General features: G+C 42.8%; 1 protein-coding gene across 2 annotated transcripts in view; it reads right to left on the bottom strand.

Annotated features, from left to right (window-relative positions):
- Window positions 1-3,306: 3,306 nt before the first annotated feature.
- The window catches only part of LOC132573300 (prosaposin-like), a 52,374-nt gene continuing 36,844 nt past the window's right edge, over window positions 3,307-18,836 (bottom strand). The window contains exons 6-15 of one of the 2 annotated variants that reach the window (XM_060240807.1): window positions 16,725-16,868; window positions 15,292-15,357; window positions 10,671-10,787; window positions 8,969-9,064; window positions 7,459-7,642; window positions 7,156-7,340; window positions 6,313-6,366; window positions 5,452-5,478; window positions 4,905-5,006; window positions 3,307-3,551 (exon numbers count right to left, since the gene is read on the bottom strand). In XM_060240807.1, the coding sequence (XP_060096790.1) occupies window positions 3,516-3,551; window positions 4,905-5,006; window positions 5,452-5,478; window positions 6,313-6,366; window positions 7,156-7,340; window positions 7,459-7,642; window positions 8,969-9,064; window positions 10,671-10,787; window positions 15,292-15,357; window positions 16,725-16,868 (1,011 nt within the window). In that variant the 3' untranslated portion in view covers window positions 3,307-3,515. Of the gene's footprint in view, window positions 3,552-4,904; window positions 5,007-5,451; window positions 5,479-6,285; window positions 6,367-7,155; window positions 7,341-7,458; window positions 7,643-8,968; window positions 9,065-10,670; window positions 10,788-15,291; window positions 15,358-16,724; window positions 16,869-18,836 lie in introns of both variants that reach the window. The other variant, XM_060240806.1, reaches the window with a different exon arrangement.

The raw sequence follows: 18,836 nt of genomic DNA, 5'->3' as shown, positions 1-18,836 counted from the left end.
GCAACCTTTACATCATTCTGCTTTTATGATTCAGGGTTTCAAAGGATCTGCCAAGCTAGGAGGGTGGCAAAAAGAATGTAGCAAAGGAGAAGCAAGACGTGAAGATTCAGATGCCTAGTCAAATTGGTAGAGGTAAGGAGAAAGAGACATGAGAACCAGACAATGAACTGTATATAGGCTATTGAAGTCTTTAGGTGCAATCAGAACAAATTTGAGCATAGCTAATTACCGTAAGTCACATTGATTTTAATGAGGATGGAATGTGCTTAATTTTCTCTAAATTGTGTGTTCACTTCCTGACTAATGAATGAAAGCCTTTCTTCTCCTTCTGACTTTTGGGTTTTCACTGCCATGTTTCTGAAACATTCCCTGGAACCATGGGCTAGAAATCTGCTTTTAAAAGCTGAAACGTTATATTCTCTAGATGCCAAATTTCATGCTGTCACTTTGTCCACAATCCACAAAGATCTTTAAGTCTTGCTTGTGCCTAGCAAAACAGGTAACTTCTTTTCTTTGAACTACCTCTCCCTCCCATTGTGTGCAGAGCTTTTGGTTTAAAAAAAGTCAGAAACTTTGCTGCACAAATACAGTTCATTGCACAGTTCTCAGTTTTGTGATCTTAAACCAAAGACATATCCATGCTTTAAGCGCTTAAAATTCTCACTTTAACCACACATCAGCTGCAGTTCAGCCATCCTTTAGCTATAGTTCAGTTACACTTTAGCTTTGCATCAGACAAGCATTGGCCACAATGTAACATGTTAGATGCAGTTGAACATAGCCATGTATTAACCATATGTCACCCATGTTTCAGCCACACGCTAATAGCCCTTTGGCCACACCCCAGTCACACTTTAACAATACATTAATTGCATGGTTAATCCATGGCTGAAGTGTGGTTATAACTACACTGCTGTAGTTCAACCACACTTCAGCCATGCTTCAGCTACATATTAGTCACACACTATCCACATCTTAGCCATGTATTGGTTGCACATTAAACATGCTCCAACTATACATTAACATTCACTAACCATGCATAGCCACATTGAACAGTACCTGTTTCACCCATGCATCAGCTCTATATTAGCCATATCAAACTATGCATTAACCACACTTCAGCTGTTCACCACTTCAATAGCAGTCTAACCATGCATTAACCACATTCCAGCCATGTGTTAGCCACAATCCAGCCACATTACCTAACCTGACCATGTTTACTCCTTACCTGTGGTTCAGCCATGCACAAGCAACTTTAGCCATTAGTCACAATGTAGCTATGCTTTAGCTACATACTAGCTATACACTTACCACATAATAGCCATGCTTTAGCCACACTTTACCCATAGTTCAACCACACAGTAACTAAATGTAAGCCACATGCTAACCAGTTTCTGAGGTTGTGGCCACATTTGGGCCTTTGTGAAAAGGAAGTGAAAACTACCACCAAATGGCTGTCATAAGGTGGAGCCAATCGGATGGACAGCTCACTACAAAATGTTGGAAGGTTCTTAGTCAAGTATCCTCTGAGGCAGCTGCTTTCAAATGAAGCTTCCTGCAAATCCACACAAAGGAGTTGGGGGAAAGCCAGATGTGCTCTTTTGTTTGGGAAAGGGCAGGATTTGCTGCCTATACAACCACCAGAGATGGTGCAACCCTGAAGCTTGAGGAGACACCAGAGCTCCATGTTTGTTTGTTTTTCTGTTCCACTCAAGACCTTTTGATTTTGTCCCCAAGACTGAGGAAGCAAGTGGGTGCCCAGAAACAGACTGATGGGCACTACCACACCCCTGGGCTGGAGGAATCACTGTGTTAGACAGAGAGACAATATATGCCTTTTACATGTAAATAATATATAGTTTAAGAAAAACAAGTATGGAGGAGAAGTCCATTATAATTCTTTAATGTTTCATAATTACAGGCGCTTCAGTAAAAGGCTCAAGATAATGTTCTTATAGGAGCAACTGCATGTGTTCTCACCAGGTATATTGTGAGGGAGGGGGGACTGCAAGTTTTAACATCTGGTAAACCTTAAGTCGTGAAAACACAAAGTTACCTAAATACTAGAGTATGTCCCCATATAGGCAATGGAGCCCAGTCTCAATAAAGAACAGGCTTTTGTATCTGAAAAGCTGCACAAAAGAGGGGATTTCTATCATCTTGACATGCTATGCCTGCTAAATTGTCCCTTCTGTATAACTAATAGATGTATATGTTCAGTGCTTACCAACGAACGTATTATCTTGTCGTGGCCTCTTTTAGAGGTTTGTCTGTGCTTTCACATGTCTCTGCAACTTCCAGGTGTAACAAATTATGCCAGTGGCTTTGGAATTTGTCTTTAAATGGGTACCAATATGTCCTACACAAAATATTAATCCTTGCACATGAGAAACACTGCTTAATACTTGCTGGTTGGTCTCCTGAGCATTTGCCTCTCTTATTTTACAGAAAAACCCGAAATGAAACACCTGCTCTTTTGTTTGCTTCTTAGCATATTGCAAAAAGAGCAGTAATTGCACATTACCTTGGTAGTTGTCTTTTAAATACACATCACTTTCAGAAGCCTAAACAGACCCATAACAACAGGGGGGGGGGGGAAGGAGCTATTCATTTCTGCCTTAATTAATCTAAAACCCAGACTAGTTAATCACCTCACTCAGGTTAAGAAATCTATGTCATGAACACACTTCTGTACATACATTCAGCGTAAATGCATCTCACATGATGTGGTTCACCATGCATACTGAACCAGCTAGACACATGTTTCGATACAGCAGAAAATATGCTTCTCTCTTTTGGAGTGACTAGAGTTGAAGTCGATGTCTGTATGCATTTCTGCAGAATATTTTTCTACATAGGGAACATCATTGCATTACTTTTAAAGTGGCTGATCTCTGTTATGATCTCGAAAGCGCCAAAAGGCGGCCATCCAGATAAGGTTTCTACAAACTCCCAAAGTATGCAGAAAAATATTAAGCTAAACAAAATAAAAAATTCAGAAACCCATGCTTGACTATGCTTCAGGAAACACAGAACAGTAAAAGCAATTGAGAATAAATTAAAGGGGGTGGGGAAGCTGGGACGATAAACTGAAAGATTTGGTGGAGGGGTCTAAATGATTCCTATCTCTCATGATTCCCTGTGGGCCCACAGTGTGCTACTATATTTTTTAGAAGTAATAATAAGGCAATTTGTTCACATTAAAACACGTCCTGTGGAAATTATCACCCTTCCCCGAATGCATGCCACATTTCCCAGCTTCTCTTCCCCTTCCTCACTATAGTTCTAAAGACAAAACTAAATGTATGGTGTTTTACAGCATCATTACAAAAGAATACCAAAGAGACTTTCCCCCCTTGAGCAGTGTAAACACCTAGTGAGGAGCCATACTACAAATGAAACCGAAGGTAGAAAAGAAATATGGGGTTCTTCCAAGCTTTTAGATATTTCTCTTTCCCACCAAATTCCAGGATTTCAAAGTAAAAGCAACGTTCACCCAACTGAACTGGTTTCCTCTAGTTCCATATATGACGTCTGCAATATTCAGTGGCCTGTAAGAGAAATGAGGACTCATGAAGAGAACATAAGAGAAGTGATGTTGGATCAGGCCAATGGCCCATCCAGTCCAACTCTCTGTGTCACACAGTGGCCAAAAAACCCAGGTGCCATCAGGAGGTCCATCAGTGGGTACAAATATGTCCTACACTTCCTCACACTGTTGTCCCTCCCAAGCACCAAGAATACAGAGCATCACTTGCCCCAGACAGAGAGTTCCAACAATAGGCTGTGGCTAATAGCCACTAATGGACCTCTGCTCCATATGTGTATCCAGTCCCCTCTTGAAGCTGGCTATACTTGTAGCCACTACCACATTGTGTGGCAGTGAATCCCATGTGTTAATCACCCTTTGGGTGAAGAAGTACTTCCTTTTATCCATTCTAACCTGACTGCTCAGCAATTTCATTGAGTGCCCAACAGTAGGAAAGGCCATTCCTATTATTCATCTCACAGTCGATGACGCAAAATATACCAAAAGGGCCTGAAGCCTCAAAATGCATCAGAATTTCAGGGGCTGGCTGGTTGTTAGCCAATCAGTGAGATTCGTAGTCCATTAATCTTCCTTGTAATTAATCATTTAGTTTAAATTACATGTGCTCTGATTCAGTGAGAAAGAGGTGCATAGCAAAGCAGGCTTTCACATATACCACTGATACACAGCTGGATGTGCCTTATAGTTCTTGTCTGGGCCCCACTGCACTGACTAGATGTGTCTTATGTGGAGGCACATTGTAACTATGAGACTACTGAATGTGTGCAATTAAAGCTGCCTCATTTGTCAGTAATGGGACAAACTGTTCCATTGCTCTTTATAGAGCAATGTAACAGTGTGGCTGAACTAGCCATTATTGACGCATGATCTTAAGTATAACCTCCATTCATTGTTCCATATAATTCTAATGTGCATATGAATAATCTTTTTCAATGCAGGAAACTGCTCCAGATGTACAAAGGAATGTGCTTGCAAGACTGGCAAGTTCTTTGAAATGAGTAGGGAAGCCATTCATGTGGGGGAGCTCAGCGTCCTACTTATTAGAGCACTGATGCTTGAAAGATACTGATGGATCGGTGTGGCTTATTCAAGCCATAGGAAGGTAAAAGAGAGTTTCAAATTATGCCTTGAGCTCAGCACCCTTGTTCCACAAAGGACTCCTGTTTACAAATCCACAAGAATAGGGAATGTGGCATTTGATTTTGCCCTCAGCATCTTTCTGCCTTGGCTTTGTTTCATTGGTATCATCCAATCAATCTTCAATCCCTCTTCAATATTTTTTGCCTCTTCTATTTTATTGCTTTGTACATTTAATACTCTCCTCTTACTCCTTGGGAAATCTCAGCCTACTTACTTGGCACTGAGCTGCAGTCTCTGTGTTCATGCACCAGTAGGCAGGGCCCCGGGCACAGGCTTCCATGCCCAAAAGATGGGATTCAGGACAGGCTCCTATTTTCTGTGTCGTGAAAGAGCAGACAGCATTAAAAATTGTAATTATACCTATTCAGTTCAGGACTTTGTAACCTTTCTGCTTCAATTTCATTCTGTTTTCCACTTCCCTAAGTAATAGTGGAAGCTGGGTTTAGGTAGCCGGTTGACTCAGCCTTCCATCCTTCCAAGGTCGGTAAAATGAGTTCCCAGCTTGCAAGTGTAGATGGCTGGGACAGGCAATGGCAAACCACCCCATAAAAAGTCTGCCATGAAAACGTCGTGATGCGACATCATCCCAGAGTTGAAAACTACTGGTGCTTGCACACCTTTACCTTTTTAAGTAGTAGGAAGTTCCAGAACAGCTTTATAGGATTAGCTTTATTGTGAAGAGAGTGAATACTAAAGACTTGTGCCATTCTTGTAATAGCCATTCATTTACAAATATGACATCATTTACAGTATGCACTTACAGAGCATACAAAGGTTGGTTCCATGACCTGAATCAGAAGGCGGACGGCAGCTGGTTCATATTGCTCCACAGGCACAGCAGACAGGAAACAAGAAAGCACATAGGCAGGCTGTTCTGAAGTAATATCACCCCTAGCTAGTAACTGAATAGTTTCTGGTTCTATTTTCTGAATCTTTGGCGACATTCAAGACTGCTGCCATTCCCCGTGGCTCTTGCCCAACACAGAGACTGGTAAACCAGATTTACAGTCTCCCCCTAATCCTGCAGGTGGGTGTGTATCACCACACCTTTTAAAAGCTGTGTGATCTGACAATCTGTCATCTATTAGCTAACTCAAAGGCAGATAGCCCATTGCGACATCATAGATGTATTTTTCATACATGTGTGTATTTGAAGTGCCATCAAGTTGCTCACACCTTAGGGTTTTCAATACAACAATGAGAGGTCATTTGCCATTGTCTGCTAATCCTGAATGTCCTTGGTGGTCTCCCATCCAAGTACTAACCATTTCCAATCCCTCTGAGATCTGATGAGATTGGGCTAGTAAAGCAGCTTTACCACAGTGCTGAAGTTACCCATCCACGGGCTCCTACTTCTCTTATGCCAAATGCAGATTTCTTGTTTTAGTGTGATCCACAAAGAAGCAGAACAATCAGCCTAATATTATCCTCCATGCTTTTACATTGTGATGATGGCAAAGAAATAGATTTGTTTTCTTTCCACCTTTGCGGAACAACAAAATCTACCCATCACTTCACAGGGTTTGGAAGTCTTGCTAAATTCCAAGAACTGCTTCTCTCTGCTGAATGTAAACCACCTTTATGACATCACTTACAGTGCATACAAAGGTTGGCTCCATGACCTGAATCAGAAGGCGGACGGCAGCTGGTTCATATTGCTCCACAAGCTGATCACACTGCAACAAAGCAATAGAAGTGAGGTTGAGTCCTTTGTGACATACAGCATCCTTAAGAGAAACTGTCTATTATTTAAACTGGGGCTCCCCAATCTTGTTGAGCCTGCAGACATTTTTGGAATTTTGAAAGAGGTAGGGGGCACCACCACTTATTTCTACCACGGGTGCTGGGGAAGCCTAAAATGTTGGGGAGGGACAGTGGCTCAGTGGTAGAACATCTGCTTGGTAAGCAGAAGGTCCCAGGTTCAATCCCCGGCATCTCCAACTAAAAAGGGTTCAGGCAGTAAGCCAGAAGTAAGCCAGCAGAGGAGAAAGCACCCCTGGGATGGTCAGACAGAGACCCCACTGTTGGGAGAGGGATGAACTGCACGCACTGGGGAGGAACGGTCAGACCACTCAAGCATTTGAGCGGTGCTTACCAGCCTAACCATTCAGACGGCTGGGAAAGACAGCAGGGAAGCATTGTGGAGATTTTTAAGTCACCAATGATGCCAGAGGATGGGGTGAGTATGGGAGTGAGACAGTTGCTGGATATGCATGTCTGAACATCCCTTTGTCACCTCAAATTGGTTGTCTGGACCCAGCCTTTGGGATGATCATGTGTTAAATGTAACATGCAGTTTGAGTCTTATATTAAGGATAAGCATAATCACATGTGCCACAGAAATATATTTGTACAAGTACAGCGGTAAGAGAATGGGGAAAGGAGATCTGTACCTCCTCCCCCCAGCCCAGCTGTCAGATTTTGCTTCTCTTATATTCTGTAGTAGTCATGTGTAACATACTTACCGGATACACCAAAGCTTCTGGCAGCAACTGGCAGCCTCTAGTAAGCACAGTTCCAATGTGTGTCTGCGTTTCATTCCTCTCCAGTGTCTCATCAACATATTTAATAAGGACTGTACATACATGGCAGAATTCTTTGGCCTTGTGTGTGTCAAAATAGTTCGCTAACTGCTGCAGAGCTAGCATCTCTGAGGAGAAACAAGAAGAAATTGGAGAATTCCCTGCCTGGAAATCACACCTGTCAGTTCATTCACAGAATGTGACATCATGCCAAGAAAAGATAAGCACTTAATGCGAAGGACCTACCAATGGTCAAAGAGAGGTCTTTGGGACAGCATTTTAGCATGGTGCACACAGATTCAGGTTTAGTTGCCTCCAGAAGCATAACAACCACAGCCTTCCCATAGGAATCAACAAAGTCCTTGCACTGGGCTAAGACCTCATGTGGCAGTACATAGCAGAATTTCAACATTCCATGGACTATTTCCTCCTGGAACATAAAAGCAGGAAATGGGGAAACTACCTAGGGAGATGGTGCAAGTAGGAAAGGATAGCAGTCTCCTCCTTCACAAATACCCATGATATACAAGTTATGACTGACCTAAAAACCCAACTATGCTAACAAGAAGCAAAGATGATTAGAGGAGCTTATTTATGTATTTGTGGTATTTTATGTCACTTTTTATGTCACTTTTTCAGAGTTTTGCTCAAAGCAGTTTACAAAAAATACTGTCACAATATTAAAAACAATGCCATTAAAACAAGCCAGTATGCACAAGTGTTATCTAAGAGTGGGTATTTTGATATATGCAGTTTGTTACACAGAGGAGAAAAAGACACCCTCTAGTAAAGAGAGAAAAATTAGGGCACACTACTTGTTTATACTGTTCCTTGAAGGAGTGCATCCAAAGGGTGATTAACATGTGGAATTCACTGCCACAGGAGGTGGTGGCGGCCACAAGCATAGCCACCTTCAAGAGGGGTTTAAATAAAAATATGGAGCAGAGGTCCATCAGTGGCTATTAGCCACAGTGTGTATGTGTGTGTGTGTGTGTGTGTGTGTATATATATATATATATATATATATATATATATATATATATATAATTTTTGCCACTGTGTGATACAGAGTGTTGGACTGGATGGGCCATTGGCCTGATCTAACATGGCTTCTCTTATGTTCTTATATAATGCCTCCCGCACCCTTTTATTCTCAGAAGCACCCTGTGAGATAGGTAGGAAATTAGTGACAGAGCCAGATTCACTAGTGAGATTCATGGCAGAGTTAGATAGGATTTAATCCCAGTATAACATTCTAACCACTAACTAGGTTGGTCTCCATCAAGTGATATTCCTGTTTTCCTACACAACCCTGCCTGCCTTTGTATCCAGACATCCTTAACTCAGCTATATTGCCATATTGAATTCTTGCTAAAATAGAAGTCTTTGTTGAAGGCAGTCTGTGAATAATATCCCCAAAATGGAAGCAATGAGGAAATTTACGTAGGGTACCAGGGCATTTTTTTGAGGGAAAAGCCCAGCAGAAACTCATTTGCATATTAGGCCACACTCCCTGACATCACCATTGTTTCGCACAAAAAAGGCAAGCAGGAACTCTTTTGCATTACAGGCCACACACCCTGACACAAGTCAGCCGGAACTACATTCCTGCTTTTAAAAGAAGCCCCGTAGGGTACAACTCAATATTCTAAGACCCTCTTCTAGTGACAGGCTTCAAAAGTGGGGTTTGTGGGGGGAGTCTAGTCCCAGAGACCTGGCCCTCCAGACCAAGAGATGCCTTCTCAACCCTACTTACTTCTGTTCTGTTGTTCTCCAATAGACCTTCTGCTGCCTCAATCACTTTCTTGCACATACTGCATACCAAAAAGGGCTTTTCCTGCATTACAGCCTGCTGCAAGATGAATGTTTTTAAAATCAAACACCTTTCTTTAAAATGAAAAAAAAACCCAATGATGTAGATAAATCCTATTTATTAAGGTTAGAGTGAAAGCAAGGTTTTCATAATGAGCAAGCAGCATCAAAGGGCATTTTTATTTCTTCCCCTTCCCCTTCTGGCAGTGTTTCAGAGATTATTTTTTAAGAGTGAACACTTGTTAAGGAAATACTGCCTCACTTTAAAACTGACTGGTTTTGCCTACTGATGCAATACATAGCTAAGTCTTGTTGGTGGCATAATAAAGGGACATCATCTCATGTGCTATGTGATCCCGTCAGCTGTGATAGCGCAGTTGACTAATTCAAGAACATAAAAATACAGTGAGGAAGGAACTATGATGACTAAGCAAATTGAAAAAGGTCAACATTCTAAGGAAGTAGTTGGGGCAAGATACCAAAAGAGAGGTGCCAGAGGAGCACAGGGAGAGAGAGAGAGTACAGGGTGGAAGTGAACCCCCCTTCTTACCCTAAAATTGACACCCCTCTTGGGCATGGACTGGAGAAAGGGGAACAGTGGAGGGCACTACAGCCTCAGAGACTATCCCCACACCAGTGGAAACTGACAGTAAACATGACTTGGTATCCCCCTTAAAATTAAGGACTTTAAGTCCACGACTGATTTCAGCAGAATGAAGTGCATACTTAAAATCTTGCTCATGAGACAGACACCCCCCCCCCAGGAAAGAGCAGAATCCAACAGTTTCCTTTTATTGTCAATGGGAATCCAACAATGAAAATTATCTTGTAAGGACAAGGCATCAGAAACTCTTTTCTTAAGGAAATGTGCAGCTCCTGCTTTCAGATGAACTAACTTTTAGGATTCCATTGCTAAGATGTTTTGCCTGTGAAGGAACCTCTACATTCACCTTGACTTTTGCATTAGGTAGAATGCTAGAGATGTGAAGAGCAATATTAAGACATTTTATCAACACTGATTTTGCTTCCCTCAGAATTCCTCTGATGTTTTACCCAAGCAGGAGTGTCCAAATTTGCTCTGGATTTTTTTGCAGGTAAATTCAGTATGCAGCTAGATCTAGGGTTGCCAATCCCCAGTTGGGAGCAGGGGATTCCTCAGTTCGAAAGCCCTTCCCCTGTCTCAGGTTCATCAGAAAGTGGAGAGGGGAAGGAAATGTCTGCTGGGCACTCCATTATACTCTATGGAGACTGATTCCCATAGGATATAATGGAGAATTGATCCATGGGTATCTGAGGCTTTGGGGGGGGCTGCTTTTGGAGTTAGAGGCAACACATTCTCAGTATAGCATCTGGTGCCTCTCCTCAAAACACACACCCTCCAAGTTTCAAAAAGACTGGACCAGGGGTCTGATTCTATGAGCCCCAAAAGAAGGTGCCCCTATCCTTCATTATTCCAAAAGGAGGGAAGGTATTTAAAAGGCGTGCAGTCCCTTTAAATGTGATTGTCATGCTTGTCACACCCTTGCTCCTGGATCTACCTCCAAAGTCCCCAAATATTTCTTGAGTCAGACCTGACAACCCTAGGTAGCTCTCTAGGATCCTTTGTCTTTCCTAGTCAGAGTAGTTGGAAAGGTCATTACTCTTACCTCCTCAACCAGCGCTGCATACAATTCATGAAAGTGGCTGTCTGATAGTAAAGAATGAACAGGCTCAGACTGTGGAGAGTTGCAGAATCCAGCTTCTCTACAAATAACCTGTGGTTGCTAAAAAGGGGAGAGAAACTATCACAAACTTCAGCGTCTCATGCTACTTTTAAAAATTCAGGGTGTACATGTGTTTTCCGAAGACATCTTGATGACATTTACATAACCCAGATATTATACAATGAGTTGCAGCTAAGGGGGTTGGGTTCAATATGCAGTGTTATAAGCTACAGATCAAGTCTTCAGGCTGCAGTGGTGATACTCCTGCAGTGGCAATCAGGAGCCACCAGTGGTTCTTCTGAGCACCATCCCCCCAAAGTGACCCCTGCTCCAAGTGGGTGGGGCCCTTGCCGAGTGGGGATTGTGGTTGGTAGTTAGTTCCAATCTTGTGTATCACTGCTCTAAAGAAGTTCAGGATAGTTATTGGCAGGGCTTTTTTGGTAGAAAAAGCCCAGCAGGAACTCATTTGCATATCAGGCCACACACCCTGATGTCACCATTGTTTCAAACAGGGCTTTTTAAAAAAAAAAAAAGCCAAGCAGGAACTTATTTACATAGTAGGCCACACCCCCTGACACCAAGCCAGCCAGAACTGAGTTCCTGCTCAAAAAAAAGCCCTGGTTATTGTCTTGTCTATAGTGTAAATAAAAATAAAACTGTGAATAAAATATATTTGCTCAGTGTGGTGCACACACACCACCTAGGAACAATATTTCGACATGTAATTAGCACTAATTAAATCTAAAACAAACCCAAGGAGTTATTTGAATTAACAAGATAAGAAAAACAATTACCACATGACACTAAATGCCCGACCCCTTCTGGTTTTTAAAGCAGGTTCACAATAAAGGAACACTAATCTACTTAAATGTGCAGACTGCTCCCATTCCCCCCCCCCTCCTCAGTTCTTTCCTTCAGAATTGCTAGCTAGATCGAGGAGGTCCAGTTCTTGAGGTGACACCAACTGTAGCTGCAGATACCCATGCTCTGTCCCTGCTGGAAAAGCTGAAAGCATTCCACAGTAGGTGAAAACTCCATTCAACTGTCAGTTCCAACTGTCACTGAACATCCCACCCGCTCTGCCCCGCCCTTCAAACAGAACCAAGGGCAGAATAATTTTTTTAAAGAAAAGACTCCTATGCAGAGCAACAGGACCAGAGAACTTATGTGCCTTGCATGTGTGTTCTCTAGAATGCACATCTGGCTTTGGGCACTTTTTTATTACTTTCAAAATAGGTGTCCAATCTATACTGCTCTCCTTTACGTAAGAGGCATATATTTGTTATGGAAGGATACAGGGCCAGTCTTGCCAACTGTCTAAACAAATCTTCAGGCATTCAGGTGGCTCAGAAAAAAAATCTGCATGAACCTGCTTTGTTGCTGGACTTATGCTCCACTCCTCCCTCTTCTCATGCTGAGAACTGTAGCTAAATACTAACTTTGGTTTCTTGTGACATAAGAAAGCACAGGTAGACAGGTTTGAAGGGGACAGTAAGCCACATTTGATAATGTTTTACTTAACTGCAAACTTAAGTGTGACATCTGTGGTCAATTGGGGAACAAGGGGGGAATGGCACGCCAGATCACCCTCTTATTTGTCAGTTCCCTTTGAATGGTGATAGCTTGAAAAGCTGATCATGTTTTCTTATCCCCTATAAGCATTGTGTGATCCACTAAATTTCATTTGGAAGTTAACATCCTAATAGCTGGGGAAATATGAATCCAGAGAACCTGTTTTTAATCTGTACCATTATTCTCAAGCAGGGAGGTGTGTTCTGGGAAGGAATCCTGCATTCTCCACTGAAGTTCTGCAAACGCCAGCCCCCAGTTATACAGTAGAAATGAATACATTAGCGTTAACCAAATTGGCACACTCAATTACTTTGCTCTAGTCCTTTCTTTGTTTGCTTAAAATATTTAGAATATTTCCTTCCAATTAAGTTTTCATGTGCTGTCAGCAGAAGGTCTGTGATTTATGAATGTTCAGCTAGGGCAAGTGGTGGCACTGATAGTTCTAGGTATGCAGAAGGAAGGCAAGCAGTTAGTGGAGGGACAGGAAGGGGCCCACTGATCAGGGCTTTTTTTGTAGCAGGAGCTCTTTTGCATATTAGGCCATGCACCCCTGATGTAGCCAGTCCTCTGAGAGCTTACAGTAGGCCCTGGAATAAGAGCCCTGTAAGCTCTTGGAGGATTGGCTACATCAAGAATGTGTGGCCTCATATGCAAAGGAGTTCCTGCTACAAAAAAGGCCCTGGCAGGACCCCATTATCCAATGTCTGGCAAGAAGGAAGCTTCAGTGAGGCCCTTTGAGGATGCGTGTCATAGCCCCCACCCCCTGGAGTCCTCTGATGAGGTCACTCTGCGTTTAGTAGTGAGAGCCAGGCATGAATGATATTGTAACTGGACTTTGTAATTGACTTTCAACCATTCTCCACCTCAAAATAAAATGCTGGGAGCTCCATTCATGAAACTCCCATGTTTCCATGTAATTCTGTCCAAGAGGACTACAGTGGTTTGCCTGGACCCCACACACAATGATGCAGCACAAGGATTCATAAGAGTGAAAAGCAAAACACAATCACAAATGAATATTCTCACATACCTGGTCCTGCAATCCATTACAAAAGGGGCAAGAGGAAAGAAAGAGACAATAGTTAAAATCATAAGAAAATCCTGAAAGTAAATTCTACAGGCTGGTCCATCAAAAGAAAATCACTACCCATTTTTATTATATTATAGTTTAATTGTGCACCTGTCCCATTGCTATTTTACATATGGCTATGCCAGATTATCCTTTGCTTTCAACAGTGATTAAAACATCGCCCTTGGAAGGTGTGAATCTTCCTTAAAAACCACAATGCCTATCCGAACAGGGAAAATAGATCCACTGTATTACTGTATTCCTCCCTCAAATATTAAATGGATTCTATTTGTGAATTAAATAATAACATATCAGTGTATATATATTACATGTCCCTTAGGATCTGCTTCAGTGACTAGAAACCCCTTTTGCCAAAGCCAAGATCCCAAGTGGATCACACCCCAGGCAGCATCAGACATTCTAGATCAAGTTAAAGGACACTTTCCATGTTAGTTTTTAAAGTGCCAGAGGACTCTTACCTGACTTTGCTACAGGTGCTAATGTAGGTTATATTCTGAGGGCAAAGCGATGGGAACTTCAGGATCAGTAGAAGGAAAATGTAAACTGATTCCCAACTAGCCTTATGCCGCTCTCACTCTCCTCTTCACCGTGGGGCTTCTGTCAGATTTCACACTATGTGCCCTGGGGCTGCAGCTAGCTCTGCCTCTTTCATGCAGCAAACAAGATCCTCTAAAAACTGATTTCTGTTTGCCATGCGAAAAAGGCAAAGCAAGTTGCAACTCCGGGGCAGATAGTGTGAAATCCGACAGAAGCCCTGCAGAGAAGAGGAGTGTGAGAGTGGCATAAGGCTAGTGGGAAATTGGTCTAAATCTCTTGCATTCAGACAGCTAAATCCTGGAAGCCATGTCAGGCAAACATAAAATCAAGAAGTTAACATCAGCTATGCAGTCCTAAACAGAACTATAACTTTCTAAACCCATTGAGGTGGACGGGCCCAGAAGTGCATAATTCTGTTTAGAACTGCCTAGTTGGTGTAGTTGACAAACCTCACCACTAATTACTGTTATTCATTATATTTCCAAATCCTGTGCTTCTCTTTGTAAAGAGTCTGAGCGCTCATGCTGATGAATGCTGCATAGTGGGGCCTCCTACAGACAATCAGGATCTCTCCAGGCTCTAGGGATCCTTCAAGGATGCAGGGAAATATTACTTCATAAATTACCAAGAAGGCTAAGAAATCCCAAACCCAGCCCGATGACTAAAAATGATGCACAATATTGAGAGCAGTGGAGAATCTGCTAAAGGATGAAAGGGACAAGGGGAAATTAACATGCTTCTGAAAGAAGCCCCTGGAGTGAGATATTCTGGATCTGGGGGTGGGATGTCCAAATTATTTCACCCCTCCCACAATTCCTCCTTGGCAGTATATCCCAGCAGCCCTGAGCCCATAATGGCGAGGGCGGGATAGAAATCTAATAAAATAGGGGGGGGGGGGACTCTACTGTACAATACACAGTTATTTAAATATCCTGATAATTAGCCTCCTACGTCAATTGTCTCTATGAATAGCAATCCAGTATCAGCATTCAGAATAAAACAGTTTTCCCATTTGACAGTTTACTACCATAAAAGTTTGTTTCAAAAGTCTGTAGAAAGCTAAGGAATTTGTAGACTGAGAAGTTTTCAATTACAGAGGTTAAACAGGTAGACACTGGAAACAGGGCCTTTTCTGTGGTGGCCTTTTTTGTGGTTGCACCACCCCGTGGTGGCCTTTGCCTGGCTCCAGCTTTTAATCACAAATAGAACAAAGACAATGGCTTCTTTTTCATTGTTTTAGTCCATTGTTATACCTTTGGATCTCATTGGTTTGGACCAGTGTTGATTTTTATTGTTAGATTCTGAATGCCTTTACAGTAGAATGACAGGATAAATTTTTAAAAAATTAAATAAGCTCAGAAACACACTTACCAAGTACTCTGTCAGCAGCTGTATAAAAATATGTGCATATTGGAAGACATACTTCTTACACTAGGAAAGAAAAACAATTCCACCAATTACTAACCACTACTAACAATGAACACCAACCAGTCATCTCAGACATACATGTAGTCACTGATGCCATATTGCAGAACATTCTATAACCACTCCTGAATGGGTAAGACTCCCCAAACTGCATTGCATTTTGAATAGCTTATTATAACATTGTGATAAAAGATACACAATATAATAATATTGGGCATATCTATAGCACTCTAAGCACTCAAAGCATACATTATCACAGTAATGTTTACAAAAGGCTGGTAGAGTAGAACAGCAGTATTTCTCAGTGATGAACAGCATTCCAGCTTCTGTCTTTATTCCCTAAGAGACCCTGATTGTTCTTCATATTCCTCTTCCTCATTTGCTCAAATGCCCTTAAAGCAGTAGGTTTTCCAGCATAGTAATCACCACTCACACATGGTTCAAAGATGGTTCAACTCTTGAAAATGGCATGTTGGGGGAGACACTGCCCCTCATTTCTCTCACATCGTGGTCCCTGCAGGATGGGATCTCTATAGCATTTTTAAAAGTAGAACTATAGCTCTAAAATGGCACTTGGCAGGATATGGTATCTTTTAGTTTGGCCCTCACTTCCCCTCTCCCAAGATCCCAGAGCAACAATAGCATCTAGCAAGGAGTAGACAAAGCCTCTAGCAAGGGATAAGTGAAGAGCAGGGACATACTGCTACAAAATCCAGTCTCATCCCTCTTGAAGTCTACGATGTGGTTGCCGGTTCCCTCAACAACATTGGCTGTGGGAGGTCACTGGACCTCTCAGACTGGTGCACTGTGTGGTAAGCAATAGGCAGGAATTGGCCTAATTGTTGTACTGTAAGACTAATAGCTGTTATCCACGTATATTAAACAGGCTGTCAGGGGACAGGGCCCTGACTTGGATGGCTCAGGCTAGTGCAGTCTCATCAGATTTCAGAAGCTAAGCAGGGGTAGCCCTGATTAGTACTTGGATGGGAGACCCCCAAGGAAGTCCAGGGCTGCTACACAGAGGCAGGCAATGGCAAACCACCCCTGTTAGTTTCTTGCTTTGAAAAACATACAGGGTTACCCGAAGTCAGCTGCGACTTGATAGCACTTTCCACCACCACTATGGGATAAGAAAGACAACACATTGAAGAAACACAATTATTGTACAATGATTAAAAACAAGGAATATTATGCAAATCCATCTTTTCAGTCCTGTTGAAAAGCTGCGGCCTTCTTCTGATGTGAAGTTTTTAGACAGGGACATCAGCAGTTGTCAGTGCCACCAGGCACAAACAAAACAACTTAGCAAATTCTTGGCTACAATGGCACTTTGAATTTGCTTTATCTCTTGAGTGACACAGTAAACCCATTACCTCAGTGGCCAAAACAGGCCCCAGACTATCACAGTGTTGCCTGGCGTAGGCAGCTAAGGACTCAACAAAGAAGGGACTGTTCTTCACGGCTTCCTTCATTTCAGCAACTACCTTTGTACACTCTCTGCATGAATCTTCTCTCTCCTGCCAGAACAAACATAAGGTGAGAAAACGAAGAAAATATCTACCCAGAAACTAGAACCTGTTTAAAGGAAAAAGTATCGACTGGTTTGATAAGTGAAGAAGTTGAGACAGGACCTTGCCCAAATTCTAGCACTCAAATAGTCTGCCTGCTTGCTATTTTTCACAGTGAACCGAACACAATATGTTCCATTCCTTTCTCGTGGCCTGGGTGCTTCAGAGTTATCAAAAAGGGGGGGGGGAAGTCTGCAGGGACTTGGTAGGCCTATCTGCACAGTTGCCCCAAGTGCTTTTTTTGTAGAAGTCCATCAGGGACTCCTTTGCATATTAGGGCACACCCCCTGATGTCACCAGAAATGATGTCACCTGTCGAGAAGGTTACTTTCTGCATATTGACACAGAACAGTACAGTGCCATCAGCTGATTTCATGGATTTGTGGAGAGAGAGCCACATGCGGCAGAATGGACAGTGGCAGGCCCAGCTTCTCCTGGAAGAGGGCACTTGTGGGCAGCTCCACATCTCTTGTTCTCTTCACAAGCCTGTTGGAGGCTGAAGACAGCAGAGAGGATGGAGTGAGCAGTCTGGGAGTATGTGGCTGCCTAGTGCCTTCCCTCTTCTGGAGACTTTTTACTGAGCCAGAGCCCTGGCCAACCCAGCTGGAACTGTGTTCCTGTGCATTCTTGCTCAAAAAAAGCCCTCGTTGCCCCTGTAGAAAAGAGGAGGTTGGATTTATACCCGCCCTTCACTCAGAGTGGCTTACAATCTCCTTTCCTTTCCTTCTCCCCACAAGAGATACCCTGTGAAGTAGGTGGGGCTGAGAGAGCTCTTTTGAGAACTGTGACTAACTCAAGGTCACTCAGCAGGTGCATGTAGAGGAATGGGGAATCAAACCCAGTTCTCCCAGATTAGAACCTGCGCACTTAACCACTACACTAAACCAGACAACTATGAGGGGGCAAGGCCAGTACTCTTGCTAGGGCTGCCAAGCCCCACCCCCAGATTCCATTGCCCACCACTTCCAAAAGCAGTGGCAGGAGAAAAAAGAAAAATAAGGCCTTATCTACTTACAGGAAGTTCTTTCCATAGAGATCCTGGTGATTCCTAGAGTTACCCAACAATGAGAAAGGGTGGAGAAAGTAGAGAAAGAAGTACTTTTCTCCCTTTCTCACAATACAAGAACTCGTGGGCATTCAATGAAATTGCTGAGCAGTCGGGTTAGAACAGATAAAAGGAAGTACTTCCACACAAAGGGTGATTAACATGTGGAATTCACTGCCGCAGGAGGTAGCAGTGGCTACAAGCAAGAGGCAATTGGATAAAAATATGGAGCAGAGGTCCATCAGTGGCTGTTAGCCACAGCGTATTGTTGGAACTGTCTGGAGCAGTGATGCTCTGTGTTCTTGGTGTTTGGGGGGGAGGGCAAAGTGGAAGGGCTTCTAGCCCCGATTGTGAACCTCCTGATGGCACTTGGGTTTTTGTTTTGGGCTTTTTTGCCACTGTGTGATACAGAATGTTGGACAGGATGGGCTATTGGCCTGATCCAACATGGCTTCTCTTATGTTTTATGTTCTTATGGTTCTAGGAATTGCTGGGAACTTTATATTTTTTGGCAATCCCCAGAGCTACACTTTGTTACTTCTGGGTACCTCTACAAATAACCAGGAACTCTGTGGTAATAACTTCCTTTAAGTAAACAAGGCCCTCTTTTTCTTTTTTAATTTTTCACCTGGGATGCTGACCCCACTGTCTCCCACTCTCCCTCACTATGTGTCATGTGCACTGAACTACTAAAGGCCATTCCTTCCTGCTTCTGTGTACACAGTTTTGACTGGCGGTAGGGTTGACAATCCCCAGGTGAGGGCAGGGGATCCCCTGGTTGAAAGGCCCTCCCCCTGCTTCAGGGTCATCAGAAAGCAAGGGGGGGATGTCTGCTGGGCACTCCGTTATTCCCTATGGAGACTGATTCCTAT

The sequence above is a fragment of the Heteronotia binoei genome, chromosome 6 (assembly GCF_032191835.1).
Source record: "Heteronotia binoei isolate CCM8104 ecotype False Entrance Well chromosome 6, APGP_CSIRO_Hbin_v1, whole genome shotgun sequence".
NCBI classification, from domain to species: Eukaryota; Metazoa; Chordata; class Lepidosauria; order Squamata; family Gekkonidae; genus Heteronotia; species Heteronotia binoei.
The sequence above is the reverse complement of the archived record's forward strand: the minus strand, read 5'-3'. Positions and strand labels throughout refer to the sequence as shown.